General features: G+C 43.0%; 2 protein-coding genes across 3 annotated transcripts in view; one reads left to right on the top strand and one right to left on the bottom strand.

The window, feature by feature from the left end:
- ibtk (inhibitor of Bruton agammaglobulinemia tyrosine kinase) overlaps positions 1-3,946 on the bottom strand; it is a 33,584-nt gene extending 29,638 nt beyond the window's left edge. For both annotated transcript variants that reach the window (XM_048260734.1, XM_048260733.1), the window contains exons 1-4: positions 3,791-3,946; positions 1,618-2,529; positions 683-779; positions 96-220 (exon numbers count right to left, since the gene is read on the bottom strand). In XM_048260734.1, the coding sequence (XP_048116691.1) occupies positions 96-220; positions 683-779; positions 1,618-1,947 (552 nt within the window). In that variant the 5' untranslated portion in view covers positions 1,948-2,529; positions 3,791-3,946. The remainder of the gene's footprint in view (positions 1-95; positions 221-682; positions 780-1,617; positions 2,530-3,790) is intronic.
- Positions 3,947-10,131: 6,185 nt separating this feature from the next.
- On the top strand, positions 10,132-12,626 carry tpbgb (trophoblast glycoprotein b). Its single transcript, XM_048260037.1, has one exon. The coding sequence runs from the start codon at positions 10,649-10,651 to the stop codon at positions 11,789-11,791; it is 1,143 nt and encodes a 380-aa protein (XP_048115994.1). The 5' UTR covers positions 10,132-10,648; the 3' UTR covers positions 11,792-12,626.
- Positions 12,627-15,926: the final 3,300 nt, after the last annotated feature.

Raw genomic sequence — 15,926 nt, 5'->3', positions numbered from 1 at the left:
AGCAATACTAAGTCAGGGTTTCAGCCTGTTACATAAGGCCTTCGGCCCCACCCCTCAGGCACGAACCGCAGGGAGCCTATTGGCACAGCAGTCACCTGCTTGATGTAGACCCCAGTCCTCGCAAACAGGTCCACGATCTCTGGGTGGTGCCTGCTCTCATGGTTGCCATGCCCCAGGGTGAAGTTAGCGTTGTTCCCCCAGGTGTATACCTCAGTGGGATCTGGAGGGGAAAACAGAGCTTGGAGTGAACATGTAACAGCAACAGCTTTTTTCACCTTGACCAAGCGGTGACTGCAAAGGAAGACTGGAGAGACATGATATATAGTCCTGCAAAGAAGGTCAGCTGAGAACATTTCTTAAGAAAGAAAAACACAGAAAAGAGATGAAATGGAAGGAAATAAAAGGAAAAGAAAGAATAGTCAAACCAAAATGAAATGGTTAATGCATTTCAATCCGGTCGTTTTCTCATAGGTGTTGTTTAACACAAGAGCTCTTGATTGTGCATAAAAAGCTATGAAGCTAAAAACAAGCCTGAGTGCAACTATCAGCCTGTTCATTTGTCAATGATTTATCTTGCCATCAATTTCTGGATCAATCTACCAATATAGTTACATTTCATGTTATTATTTTAATAATTTAATTTGAACAAGGAACCACCTAGCACACAGAGCGGAACACCCACCTGTGTTTCTGAAGACCACATGAGCCGGCCTGTCCTTCATGGTTAGATCCAGAACAGACAGGCCTTCCTTATCCTGGATGGAGAGTGGTCCACCATGCTGCAATGGCAAAATGCACACAGGATATGTTGTCACATTTCCCTTAAATTTTCCCCATGCCACCACCAGTGATAAATTTAAAAGTCGGAGAGCGCGGCTGCTATTGTGAGGCAAGTAGCTGTCTGTGACTAAACAAATGTCAGAATGGTTGCTCTGGTGAATGGTAATTCTGAACAACTTCACTTGCGAGTAAATGTCAAGGTTTTAGCTGGTGCGTGTAAAAAGCTACACAAGAAAAATCTTTCACAATAAGAGGCAATTTAACAATGGTATACATATATCATCACAAACAAAAATATGTACTGAAATTGCCTAACTGTGGTTAGACGACTGGTGCAATATTTCTATATTGCAAAAGCAACACATAAGAATTTCAGGCAGTTTAACCAGGTGATGTTAACTCCAAACTTTAAACTGCTGAGAAGGCAAAAAAGTATATCCCAGACTACTGAAAGTGTTCCAGAGCCTTGATAAGTAGGGCAAGAGACGCGAACATCATAAAGGTCACAGGTTCAGAAAGCACAAAAAAACTGCCACATCACATGTGCCCTTTGGACAGTAGTGTATTCTAAAGGAATGTAAATGGGAAGAACAGGGATAAGAGATGCTACCCTCAAGCATATTTTGGCAAGGGAGGAAAACTACAGATTAAAAGACCTACCCATGTATCGGTTCTACCTGTACACGCAACACAGGTGATTTCACTAATTAAATGATCTACCTGGCTGAAGATTTGCTGAATCAGCTAGTTTAGTGAATGGTTTGGAACAAATATGTGGAAGGACTTTCTTTACTTTCTGAGGTCAGAGGTTCCACCACTGTGTTCTGCATAGCTCACCTTGACCAAGGCCATGAGGCAGTGGATGTGGCCATAGAATGCGCTGCGATGCAGGGCGGTCCAGCCGGATTCCTTGTCCTTGGCCAGCAGGTCGGCGCTCTTGCTGTCCAGCAGCCACTCCAGCAGGGCACGCTTGCCCAGCGAGGCAGCCAGGTGCAGCGCCGTGCGGCCAAACCCATCGCGCAGCGTGGCTGCATTGTGGCAGTGGGCCATCAGGAAGGTGCAAAGACGCCCCTCCTCTGAGCCACCAGTCATGGCCGCGACCACCTCGTCCGCGTGCTGAGCTGAGCGGCATTTAGGGGTGCAGTCGGGTGACGCCACCACGCTCATTGTGATGCCCAAACACAAAGGTCAAACTTTCTCCCAAGAACAAACCACCTGGTACCTTCAGGCCCCCCCACCTACTTCAGTCCCCCTCCCCCTCTCTGTGAACCCCTCTCAGTGTTGCCTGCTGCCTCAGGTTGTGCTTAAGGTATAGAAATGCAAAGACTCAAAAAAAAAAGGTAACACTTCAAAACAAGGTGGCTAATTTGTGTTTTTTCGGGGTGCTAGAATTGTGCTTGTGTTGGGATTCCACTGCACCCTAGCAACCCCAGGGCACAGAAACACACCTTCTGTCAGTCCACCATGACAGTTACACACACACTACAACCCTTTGGCACAAACAGAGGTATAAATACAATAATTACACTATATATAAATATAAATATATATAAGCACTTTTTACAATTTTTACAAATATATTATCTTTCAAAAAAATATTCTATGATTTCTTTACATGGAAAAAGGCAACACTGTTTACAACCCCTCTTGCAATGTCCATTCAAAAACAGTCTTTCTAGCTGAAGGGGAAAGTTCCCCTTCCCCCCAAAACACACCACGTTTTTAAGCCTCCATAATTGTATGAGGTACCTGCAGAGAAAAGTAGAAGATGAGCAATGCAGAACATTTAGAAACCAAAGGCACGTGAACAACACAGAGAGAGGCCTTATGTCAAGGGCCATAGGACACACCCACTTTCTCTCGATCTAATAGATATGTGAAATATGTCAACAAAAACAACAAGTTTATGTGTATTTGCCTATTCATACAGTATTTAATTGTGTTGTATTTGCATGGTCTGATTGCATATGTTTCTGATCTTGTGTTACTACCGTTGCACAACCAATTGCCTCTTTGGGGACAGATCATGTTCTACTTGACATGACATGCTATCACACACCTCTCCAAAATCATTAAGTGCCAGAACAACATGATGAATGTAACTTCCTTTGAGCTTTAGAGAGCAGCCAAGCATTGACAACAAGTTGCAAGATTTGAATGATCGAGGGCTGTTTACTTAGGCCCACTTCATTTCCACTCGTGGAATAAATGTAATGCGCTGCAGAACACCAGCTGCCTACTCGTACTGGTGCGAACAGTGAGTGGAATGGGGCCTCAATGATCAGAGTTGTTCGGAGGTCAAGAGTCAAGTCATCCATTTGAACTAGGGGCACCAGAAATTTCTGACTGCTGTTACCTAACCCGAAGTATGAATGTGTCGTCTACATTACACTAACGTTAGTAGGAGTGCCAGCTATTCCCAACACTGCGTTATATCTGCACATAGCCCATCAGTACCAGGTGGTAGCTGGCCCCCTGGTTTCACAAACTTGACACGTCTGTCATAGCTAGATTACAAAACACTTGATACATGTAGTAGGCACTGCAGCAGCACAAGTTGCTACAGCTGCCCACACAGGAAACCAAGAATTAGGATATATTATAATTGCCGTGCTATTGCGACACAGTGTGTATGGTAGGTTGAGAGGCTAATATTGAAACACTGCAATCTGAAAAGGTATGAAAGGTAATAATCTGAGTTAAAGCTACCACGGCTAGTTTACGTTACGTTAGGTGACGTGACGTTAGCTAGCTAGCGAACCCATACATCCTAGTCCAGCAACAGCACGTAAAATAAAAAAAACGAATGATCTAAATAATGCCCCAAACCATAAAATCTGAGAACAGATGTATCTTTTCTATGTTTACTTCAACCAGCCAACAACTAATAAACTACAGAGGAAAGTCTATGTGAATCTATGACACATCATCGCTGCAGCGCTGAGCCAGCAGCAGCCCAGCCCAGCCCAGCCACAAAACAGTCTCCGCTGGTCATATTTCACTTTCTCACCTGCCGCTAGATGAAGATGACGGAGTTATTTGAGATCGTCTCAGCGATGCAATTCCAGACTTTCATCGTTAAATGAATAGTAGTCAATTTCCGATAAAATTGGCAGACTAGCTGGAAACCTCTTATTAGGTAATAAGGCTAAAACAGGAGAGGAACGTGTTAGTAAGAGAATCTCTTATTGGTGGAAGCATGATCCAATCCGTATGATGATTGGACGCTAGTGTTACAAGATATTACGTAGTTTTAAAGCAACTTGGTCAGTGGGTCACCTTCTCTCCCAAGCCCAGTAGGCTAAACTGTGAGCCCTGATGAAGATCATTAAAAGGGAAGAAAAGGTAGCCAAATTATGTATTTGTATTATTGTTTTTGTGCGTGTGTGTTTTAATAATAGGCTACATTTCGTTCGCGGTACCCGCCCATTAGATGGCACAGGCGGCTTGTGCGGCTGTGATAAAAACCTTGCCAATTTCTGATTTGACGTCATTTTGTCTCAAATCTTCACTTTCAAATTTCCCTGTTGAAAAAAAAGCTAAAAAAGCTGGGTTTAGCTGGTCTAAGATGACCTCATACCAGCTCTTGATGGTTTTTCATGGTAGCTGGTTGGGCCACCTGCTGGTCATGCTGGACCATCTTATCAAGCTGAACATGCTGGTATGACAGCAAAACCAGCCATCATAGGCTGGTCCAACCAGCTTAACCGCCAAAAAACATCTTAAACTGGTCTACATCAAGCTGGTCAAACCAGCGAAATCATCAAAAATCATGCAAAAACATAATTTTTCAGCAGGGCAGTCTAGAGGTTGCAAGCTTACATAAAAGGATACAAGGAAGTTTATTGTCACATGCATATAGTTACTGGATGTAAGAAATGCAGTGAAATTATGTCTGGTGTCAGCCTATTTGTGCATTTATGGGGGTGCAGTAGAAGAGGGGTTTAGTAGATTAAGTGGCAAGGGCTGCATTAACCAAATAACTTTCAGTTAGCACTCATATTTTCATTCTATATTGATCAACTTTTGCACACAGCTTCACAAGACCTGGTGCTAGGGCTCAGTTGTGTTTCTAAGGGATATCAAGAGACCTAGAGGGCTGAAATGTGGTCAGTTCAGAGATGCTTGTAATCCGGCAGAAAGAAAAAACTATATTCTAGCCTCTGTAGCTCTTTGTCAGTACATCACACAGTTATCTTGACTGCTTCCTACGAAAGCTACAGGTTCTCAGCTTTCTATAGAGGTCCAGCACTTGATGGTTGACCCCAAAAGAGGTGGGAACAATGCCCTTGTAAATAGGCACAGTGCAATTTCAGGCAAAAACTTGACATTTTTACTGAGAACTATGTAGTTAAAAAAGGTGGGGGAGGATTGGGATTTGGGGGCACCAACAAGGAGCACCCAAGAGCAACAGGGGCAAGGAAAAACTCCCTTACTAAGGAAGAAACCTTGGGCAGATCCATGGCTCAAGGGGCTAACCCAACTGCCAGGGGTCTTGGTGTGTGTATTGGGGGGATGACAAGGGAGATGGGATAGTGTGCTGTGTATGTGGGGAGAGGGCAGTGTGCAATATGTGTGTTGGAGAAGCTTCCTCATGAGACAATGTGCTGTGTATTGAGGGGGCAGTGTGCTGTAAGTATGTTGGGGATGTGTGTTGGAGAAGCTGTGTGTGTGTGTGTTGGGGATGGGGGTGTGTGTTGGGGGGTGGGGGTGGGGGGGCAGAAAGACTAGGCAATCAAGGACATGGGTAGATAGATGGAGGAGAAATCAAAAATAATAAATAAAAAGTTCTATGGAGATGTGCAAAAGTTGGAGAAAGTCAGATATGTGTGCGTGTGTGTGTGTGTGTGTGTGTGTGTGTGTTTTGACGTGTGATGAAATAAGAAAATAATTCATAGTTCACAATAATTCATAATTCATAATAGCATAGGGAGAGGGATGTAAAAGTGCTAAAATTCATGTAGGTGTGTGTGTGTGGGGGTGTGTGGGGGGGTCATGAGTGCTAGGAGTGAATGAGTGCAAAGTCAGTATAGTGTGAGTTCAGGGTTGGGAAATGTTTGAGAGTGCTGAAGAGTGAATGTGTGCAAAGTCAGTAAAGTGTGAGTTCAGGGTTGGGAAATGTTTGAGAGTGCTGAAGAGTGAATGTGTGCAAAGTCAGTAAAGTGTGAGTTCAGAGTTCGGATGGCCTGGGGATAAAAACTTCTCCTGAGTCTCTCAGTTCTGGCTTTGTGACTACATAGGCGTCTTCTTGATTTCAGCGGTAGGAATAATCCATTGTTAGAATGAGAAGAGTCCTTCAGAATCTTTTGGGCTCTTAGGAGTACTCTTCTGGAATAGATATCTTGTAGAGCAGGGAGTTGAGTTCTTATAGTATGTTCAGCTGAGCGCACTACTCTGCAGAGTACTACAATCTCTAACTTTGGAGTTCCCATACCAGGTGATGATGCTACCAGTTAGAACACTCTCAACCGCTGAAGTGTAGAAGGCCTTCATGATGGATGTAGAAACTTTGAATTTCCTTAGCTGACGAAGGAAGTAGAGTCGTTGTCTGGACTTCTTTAGAACATATTGAGTGTTAACAGTCCATGTTAAGTCTTCAGTAACGTGGACACCAAGGTATTTAAAATTTGTGACTCTCTCTACAGGTTGCCCGCTGATCATTAGTGGGGTGGAACTGTAGTTCTGCTGCTGCCTTCTGTAATCCACTACCATTTCCTTGGTTTTATTGACATTCAGTGTCAAGCTGTTAGATTGACACCACTGTGCCACCTCATCAACCTGATCCAAGTAGAGCTGGCCAAGTACATGGCCTACATGTTCTGTTAAAGAAGGCAGCTTTTCAGTCTAGGCCTAGGCCTAATTGTTGGATTCTAGCCATGGAGGATAGGCAGGGTCATTGAAGTAGGTAATCAAAGAGGGTAATTGAAGTAGGTCTACTGATTTTTAGCTAGGTGGTCCGTGATTTTTTTTTTTATTATTGGTTAAGTGGTCCTTGGTCTGAAAAACTTTGAGAAACACTGCTCTAGAATAGATCATGTTATTTTTGTTTTGTCTACATACCTGTATTCTAGTCTCAACTCAAATGAACCATAGCTGGGGTATTTGGGTAGGCCTTCTCAAATATGCACAGAGAAAACACATTCAAAATCATCTGTCAAACTGCTGGTGTCAGAACACAGCTTGCTTCCAAACAACTGTTATAACATGGTTATAGCTATATTGCAAATATGTATCAGCATACTGCACGGCCTCATGAACAATTTCACCAAATTGTTCATGAGGCTGTGCAGTATGCTGTCTTACCAACTTTTTTAATTGTTTACTGTTAAATGTAACTATTGTATTGTTGTTATTTGTATGTCGCTTTGGACAAAAGTGTCTGCTAAATTCCATAACCATAATTATAACCATAACCATAACACAACTATCATAAATACCACTCAGGGCATGTGCATCTAAACTAACAAAGTAATATTACACATTTCATGAAAATAGTAGGCTATTGCGCAAATCAATTTGTCATTCAGTTTGTCATAGACTGTATAGGTGGACAAACCCTCTGTGACTTCAACAATGGCTTTTCTGAAGAGTGGTTTTGAAGCTAAATAGGAACCTATGGGCACCATCATGTCATAGCTGACGTAAGCTACCAGGCTAATGGGCTGACGGACAACTCAAACATCATGCCAGACATCATTGTTTGTTACAATAATTGTTTTATTGTATTGTTATTATTGGATAGTACAGTGTCTATTTCTTTTTACCTTACCTTGTTATTATATTGTTATTATTGGATAGTACAGTGTCTATTTCTTTTTACCTTACCTTGTTTCCAAATCACCAAAAGCCCAGGATCCAATCACAATTGTTTATCCTCTACAATTGTGTGTGTTTGTATTTCACACATCTGTCGTAAATACCACTCATGGCTGACCCTCTTCCACCTGGACAGGATACATGGATTTGTTGACAAATGTTATTATGAAGGTAAACTTGCATAAGATGCCTTTAAACAGATGTGATACGAAAGAATTCCCCCACTCACAGTTTTCATGACCAGAGCCCAAAACCGTTTTTGGAACCATCACCTATATCCATTTCTGCTGTGAGGTTGGACATTTTAAAGGTATACCATGCAGGTTCAGGTATTTTTTTCTGACTGTAGCGCTCCCCCTAGATTCGCGATATATTTATATTTTAATCTTCAGTTGTAAATAACTAACCTGACTCCGCCAGATGGATGCTTCACATTTGCTCTGCATGCCCATCTTGGAACTTTCCGTTGGAGAACTTTTGGGAAGGGGCAGAAATACTGGTTAGCTGATTGGATAAACCATCTGTCTATCACCACCTATGTTGGTTATCGAAGGGCCAAATCAACCAATTAGATGAACAAAGTGTTCTTTATGAACTGGAATCGGCCATGGAGGATATCTGTGTCGTTCATTCCTCCAAGCTGCATGGCTGAGACTCATAGCTTCACAGCTTACCTGGGAATACTTTCTAATTTGAATAAAACTTGCGCGATAGCTATGCTCATCTCATCTCATCTGTGGATGCCGTTATGTTGTTCGTTGCGTCACACCTAAACCCGCCTCAAAACCAACGCTGATTGGCCGTTTGTTTGGTGAACTGCTCCAAATTTTCTCTATCGGAAAGTTGCCAGACTGATCTGCGAGTGAAAACCTGAAGCTTGCGATATCAGGATGGTCTAACGAGGCTAGTAAATAACCTACTTCTCGTGACTTGTTCCCCCTGTACACAATGGAAATGCTTTCGTTGTGACGTGAAGGATTAACGAAAGGGAACATCTCCAAAGAGCTATATCTACTGACAAGGTAATGTTAGTCGCTTTGGTTAAAAATGCGTCAGCCAAATGTAATGTAATGTAATGTTTTATGATTCTCGCAAGATGATTTGGGGCGCTGTTCTTGAAGTTGCATGGCTGGTTCTCTCATTAGCGACTCGCTATGCCTATGCTGTATGGCTTGATAGGTGAACGATTCCCCTATTACAAGTTTGTTTACCATCAAATTGGCTTTGTAATGGTTAGGTGAAAATCTTCGTACCTCTAATATGGGGTCTATGGAAACTGCCTGCCTTTTGAAACCAGCCCCTGATGGACATTCAAGGTACTGCAGGTTTGCATGTCTACATGTTAGTTTATAATCAAAAGCTGTTATACTACAGTAAACATTTATAGGATGCCTTTAACATAATGGAAGGGAAAGAAAGGGGAAGAGAAAGCACATTATGAACAAAAAAGGGTCTGAATAGCAAATGTTTCAGCCTCTGTTGAGGTTTCTCACAGTCCTGTTGATGGCATGCTGAGGATTTTGATTAAAAAAAAAACAGATAGCAAGAGGCTGGCGGACCACTGTCAGTCCATTGGGGGCATAGCTGTCGGTCCGCTGGCATTTTGCTCATCGGTTCTCTGAAAAAAAAAAAAATATTTTGCCACTATTGGTCTAAAATATTTTTCATTTGTTCAGTTATACTCCATATATCATTTTATTAACTAATATTCAAGTTAAATTTAAAGAGATGGTGGTCCAACGGCGGACCACAGGTGGCATGCCACCAGCGCCATACGGCATACCACCAGCGGTCCGCTATCTGCCAATCTGATTTTGCTATCTGGGTGGAGGAGGGGGAAAAGCGTAAAGAAAATGAATTATGGAAAACACAGGATGACTCAAAATAGCATTGTACTATGCTACTCAAGACTGTTCCAACTGACCCACTGAAGGTTCATTCAGCCATACGCCTAGCCGCTGATTCCTAAACAAATCCATTCCTGACCTGTTCTCATGATTTAGCCATGATAGCCTCTAATTAAAGGAAAGTATTCTTTCACACACATTTACAGAGCCAAGACTGTACAAACACAGGAGCCCCCACACACACACACACACTCAACAGAGACCTCTTACTGTCCAATTCAAGCTACAATAATTGCCAATATCATTATAAGCATTACAAATCGTGACTCTGAAAGGATAATTAATTTGGTAGATAAGGTGAACAGTAAAGGCAACATGTCAAAGTCTTACAGATGTTTAAAGTTACTTGTCAATGGATTTTGTCTGTTAGGGTGGTTTGGGTTTTCACTACAAACTGATGACATCAACATAATGTTGAAAAAGGCTTAAGATAAAAATCAATTTCAACACTTTTCCCCCCTGAACATTAACAAAATATCTGTGGTTAACGGTTTGGCTTTATATGTGATTTTTAAGCGCTAAAATGTCCCTTGCACACAAACTGCAATGGTACGGTCCAAGCAGTGGTTTCCACTGAGGCTTCGAGGGGGAAAGTATTTATTTAAAAAAAAAAAACTGCGCAGGGATGTACTGAGCGTTAGTGTGAGAGGTTGAACTCGCCTTGGAGAATGACTAAAGAACGTTCAATGGAATGCCAGGTTTGGGGGAGCTGTGCACTGATCCGCAACTTACTTCCGTGAAATTTTGCTCTGAGACGGCACACTACAAACGGGCGTAAACAGCGTAGACGTGTTCAACTGAATGAAAAGAGTCTTTATCGGCGATTCGTGGAAAATTCTCGGTCTTGATGAGGAAAGGGTCGACTTTGGACGAGGTAATTTGAGACTGGTGTATTAATGTTTTTGAGTTTTTTTTATACCTGCATGTATGCGTTTTGAGGCTGTGATAGTTGGGTAGCCTAATGTCTTGGAACTTCGCCAACACTTAAAACTTGGAGGAAGAACTGTTTTCATCTGGAGTTCGATGTAGTTCAGTCACACATTCAAACTCTTCAGAACTGAGCTCACAAAACGGGCTGGAATTAATACACCAGCAGGCATCGATAGTCGTTCATACTCTATTAGGCCTGTTGAATAGAGGTAACCATGCGCCTTTTGGATTTGACGCTTAAAAGAAAAGTTGAAGGAAAGCAGCTCAATCTCTGTTCGTGGAGTATATCTGTAATGGTTGTCCTCCATGTCATCGGATTCGCTCCGTCCTCCGCCTGTCCCAGCGAATGCGTATGTTTCAATACAACAGTAAAATGCGTAAACCAAGACCTCAAAGCAATTCCTAAACCCCTACCTGAGGACACCAAGATACTGTTTGTAACGGGCAATAACATTATGCGTCTCTCCTCGGATTCCTTCCCTAGCCCCCTCAAACAACTTACCAATGTCCATTTGACTGGGAATCGTATAGAGGAGATAGATTCTCGGGTATTTAATAATATCCCAAACTTAAGTCTGCTTGACCTCAGCAACAACAGGATACGAGAATTCAGTGCAGACGCGTTAGCCGCCGATAACTCATTGCTTACGCTAAATCTGAGCAGATCCCTGTGCAATTACTCGTACACCGGTGAAATATCTCGTCTATTGCACAACACTCCGAAGCTTTCCAAACTGGATTTGTCAAACAACGACTTGGTTTTGCTACCAGACGACATGTTCTCTAGTCTGTTGGACATAATTTTTTTGGATTTGCGCAACAATTCCATCGTGTCTGTAAGCAGCGGGACTTTGAGAAACCCCCTCCTAGGTCTATTAGATTTACGGGAAAACGCTTTGAAGGAGCTATCAAATGGAACAATTGCCGACTTCAGCATCAACCCCAACCTACGGATCCGGTTGACTGGCAACCCGTGGGTATGCGATTGCAGTATCGTGGACATGCAGGAGTGGTTGAGGAAAAACGATCAGGTTTTGGATAAGGAAAACATTACCTGTAATAGCCCGAGTTACTTCATGGGGGATTCACTGCTAGAGGTTCAGTCCTCTGAGCTTACGTGTAATTTCAATGGAGACCTGGAGGGGGTACTGGAGACATCTTATGTCTTTCTGGGCATGGTGCTGGCACTAATCGGGGTCATCTTTCTGCTGGTGCTCTACCTGAACAGAAAAGGCATCAAGCGGTGGATTTACAACATCCGGGACGCCTGCAGGGACCACATGGAGGGTTACCACTACAGGTATGAGATCAACTCAGACCCGCGGCTGGCCAACCTCAGTCTCAACTCAGATGTCTGACACTCGGGCTTAAGCTCAGACCACACACCCAAACTCTGCATGACTGGCCCTCCAGTGTGTGAAGTGGCTGCCCATATACCCGCCTGACCCCCTAACCCCCTCCCCATCATAGACTCTGAGGTATTCAATCCCCCCTCCCCAAAACGCCTTTCCACCAGACAGGACTTGAACTGTGCTTCAAGAGAGGATTGTGACTCAGAGCAACTCATACCTAAAACCATGTGAAGTCTCTACTAATGTGTTTAGTCATCTTTTGATGTTGTTCAGTGCTGCATGGATTGGAATGTCATGACACAGGCATTTGCAGACAAAGCCATCAGTGAGAGGTTTTTAAACATTTTTTTTCTTACATTTCTTCTCTATCAGTAAGGGACTATCCTGGACAAGGGTTGGTTTAGTAGACTACTGAACATTATTATGAGAAGTGTACTTACTTGGTACACTGTGTAGTGATGGAAATGTCAGATATATATGCTACAGCTTCATTCTCTTGCTCAAAAGTCTTGTTTCTGCCCATTTTTTAGCTTTGTCTCAACCCAAGACAGATATGCTTGTTGATGTGTTGCTGTATTTTCTAAAACTTGCCATGTAATTTTATGATATCAGCATTGAATCAGAGTTGTATTCCATTTGTTTTTATATTCAATAATACTTGCTAGCTGAACAGGGAATTGCCTCAATTTTCCTTAAAGGTACTAGAATCTCTCTGATCTGGGAGAGGAATGTGGAACTGTGTATACTGATCGAGAGGGTCACTCACTACAGACTTTGGGATGATGCCTGGACGGATTTACTCTTTCATACACACACACACACACACACACACACACACACACACACACACACACACACACACATACTCATTCCTCACCCGTAACGAGCATGCCTCATCACAGACAAATTACACCTCTCCAGACCTAAATCCTCAAACGGAGACATCGGAAGCACAAAGGAATGTCGCACAATCTCAACAAGCCCTCCGTAATCCTCCAGACAACTGGGAGTTTTTTGTCATACATTTTCCCCCACAGAGCATTAAGCAGACAATTATAGAGATATGGTACCATGTCAAATGGCTCGGCCCCACAATTAGGCCTGATGGATAAACTTTAATGGACCACCATTAAGTTCAGCTAACGACCATCTCCAGAAATGCCTGACTTCAAAGCACTCAAGTATGACTGAGAGGGGTCAGGAATAGCAGCTTTGCTGAAAAAAAAATGCACAAAATGAACATTGCAGAGAAAGCGTTGAAGCTTTCATCTTTGCCATTTTTCTGTATACAGAATCAGAGTTGGTAACCACTGCCTCTTACTGTTTTTTGTGCTGTATGTGTCATCAAGCCCAATGTCAGTTATTTAAGGTAAATATTAAATGTTCAATAAAGCGAAGCTCCCTGGAGAGAATGTGCCGATGTCTGTTGCTCACTCACACACTGGCTCGCCACACTGCACCCCCAGTGTAATTTACTTTGATGCGTGAACAAAAGTCAATAATTCATGTAAATTCATTTCCATAAATGTCTAGGTTTTTGAAAAAAAGCATACAGTATATTTCATGAGTTGTGTATTTAGAAGTGACTAGATATTCACTGCTAAAGCTTGCGATGTGTTACTCTGTGGTGGCATAGGAGTGTATGTGACTGCTGAGGTATCAGCAGAATGTTGGCTGCGGTGTGTGTGTGTGTGTGTGTGTGTGTGTGTGTGTGTGTGTGTGGGGGGGGCTCTCACGGACCTAGACTGGGGGATGGTCCTAGCTCAGGTCTGGCATGAATCTGGCCCAGATGTGGCTGCTGTCCATGGTGGCTGTTCATGTTGCAGATCACCCTTAGGGCAAGAACACCCACACACAGAGACAGACATACAGAGAAATACACTCACTCACTCACTTACTCGCGCGCGCGCGCACACACACACACACACACACACACACACACACACAATGAAAAACATACTGACACAGAGACAACACACACACCGAAAAAAAAAAACCCCCCACACACTCACAGATGGCTTCTGCATGGTTCACCTCTGCCAGTGTGTGTGTGTGTGTGTGTGTGTGTGCCTGCCTGCAGTGTATCCTCTTACCAAAACACAATTCCCCCAGCCCCGCCTGGGAACGAGTGAGAGAGCTGAAGAGACACGTCGCGTGAAGCACCTATCATTTGGGAGAGAAAAGAAAACACACACACACTCACATCCCCCCCCCCCACCTTACGTGTGTCCACTTCATTTCGCCCATTTCACAGGGGTGTATTTCTGTGAGTGTCTGTCTGTACTGAAGGGCTTTAGTTAATGACACCTTGCAGCTGCAGAGACCTGCTTTTTGTGAGCATGTTTTATCATTTGCCGTTAACGTTGTAATTAGTTATAAGATTGAGTCATGAAAAAAACGTATAATGTGAAATAACTCTGCGACTGTGTATGAACATGAAAAACTCGCACGTACATGGCCTCTGTTTGCTTAGACTGAAAAAAACAGCAATCTGCTTGGCTTTACTATAAACATAATGCAGGCATTTTTCAAGTCATCGTCCCTGACGCGGATGTTTCCTATTTGTTTTTTTTAGAGAAGGGGCTTTCAGCTACTGCCAACCTGCTTTCCAGGCTGGTTTAAAAAAACAGTATGGATCTGAGCTCCTCACACCTATCTGAAGCAAGGCGTAACTGGAAGCTCGGAAGTGATGTGAAACACAATCTGCTCAGTGTAGCTCTGCGCTGTGCGGTGGCACCTCCTATCTCTCGTGGCAAAATTGAGTTTCATCAAAGCAACACACAAGTCACCACGGCAACTAGCATTGAATTGTCCCACCATCACCGCCAATTTACACCCCCATATATAACAACATTGAATGATGGCTTCCTTTGAGTGATTGAACTGGCCAAATTGCCATAGACATACACAAGCCATAGACATGCTCAGGTGAGTTCCATCCGTGATTTCCATTTAAGGCTGGACATGATTGTAACGGTGCTTTAGCTCTATCACATCTGTGACCCATAGTCATCATGTCTCTGCTACCAGGAGTCACAGTATGGAGGTAAAGGGGGGTGGGGAGTGTTCAAGGGGTTTTTGGAACAAGGGCTCTTTGTGTTCAGAGTAATGAACCCCTGAAGGGCAAACCACTCCTTGCAGTGTGTGTGTGGTGGAAGGGGTCCCTTTGGTCTTTGGTCCTGTGGGATGAGGGTGGGGTTGGGGTGCAGCAGGTGTGCAACACCTCATGTTTCCATAGCAACAGTCTTGGCATTGTGCCAACATGCTTGCCTCACAGCAACCATCATTTCATGTTTTTTTTTTTTTTTTTCTTTTTTTCTGTTTCTCTTGTTCTATTTCTATTTCCTAAGTTATTCTTTCTATCTTTCTATTACTTTATCTCTTTCTATCCAAGGATCTGTGGCTGGGGAGAGGGGAAAAAATTTGTGACTGTGTAGGAGGGGTAGCCTATATATCAGCCCTAATCTCTGGGTGTATCAAAGCTTGTCCCAGCTCTGTTTGAAGGCATTCTTCTTACCCACCTGTTGACTACCATCCTCCAACATGTCTCAACTTGCTCTTCTTTTCTAGTGTTTCACAATTTTTTTTTCTAATGTTTCCCATGTTTACTGAAGTCAACAGTATTTTCTTCTAAACACACAGGACAACAATTCACTCTCAAGGGACAATACATTCGTCTCAATTCACAGCAAGCAAGTAAAAAGAAAAACTCAAAGCCACTGATTCAATTCAATAGACCTCTCCAGAATAAGTCCCGCCTCCTAACTTCCGTATCCATCCAACCTTCGGTCGTCAAATGTCTATGGGAAATAACATGGCGTTTTGAAAGATCGTACCTGTCAAACTCTGTAGGCGACAAAGTAGATAGTATACTACTTAAACGGCACCGACAATCAAAAAATCCAGTGGAAACTAGATGGCAGAAGTGTGTAGGCTAATCTGCCCAGCAGCTTTTTCTACTTCGCTACCTACAGATGTTTTACCGGTATGATATTTCGAAACGCCATGTTATTTCCCATAGACAATCGACGCCCGGAAGTTGGATGGATACGGAAGTTACGGAGGCGGGACTTATTCTGGAGAGGTCTATTCAATTTCAATTTATTTGTAAGGGACAGTGTGCAATTAAAACATAAATGTA

The sequence above is a fragment of the Alosa alosa genome, chromosome 13, assembly GCF_017589495.1.
Source record: "Alosa alosa isolate M-15738 ecotype Scorff River chromosome 13, AALO_Geno_1.1, whole genome shotgun sequence".
In the NCBI taxonomy this organism is placed as follows: domain Eukaryota; kingdom Metazoa; phylum Chordata; class Actinopteri; order Clupeiformes; family Clupeidae; genus Alosa; species Alosa alosa.
Note: the sequence above shows the minus strand (reverse complement) of the source record. Positions and strands in the feature narration are given on the sequence as shown.

Excerpts from the sequence above, each read along its gene's own strand:
- tpbgb (XM_048260037.1), top strand. The coding sequence starts at position 10,649 with ATGCGCCTTTTGGATTTGACGCTTAAAAGAAAAGTTGAAGGAAAGCAG.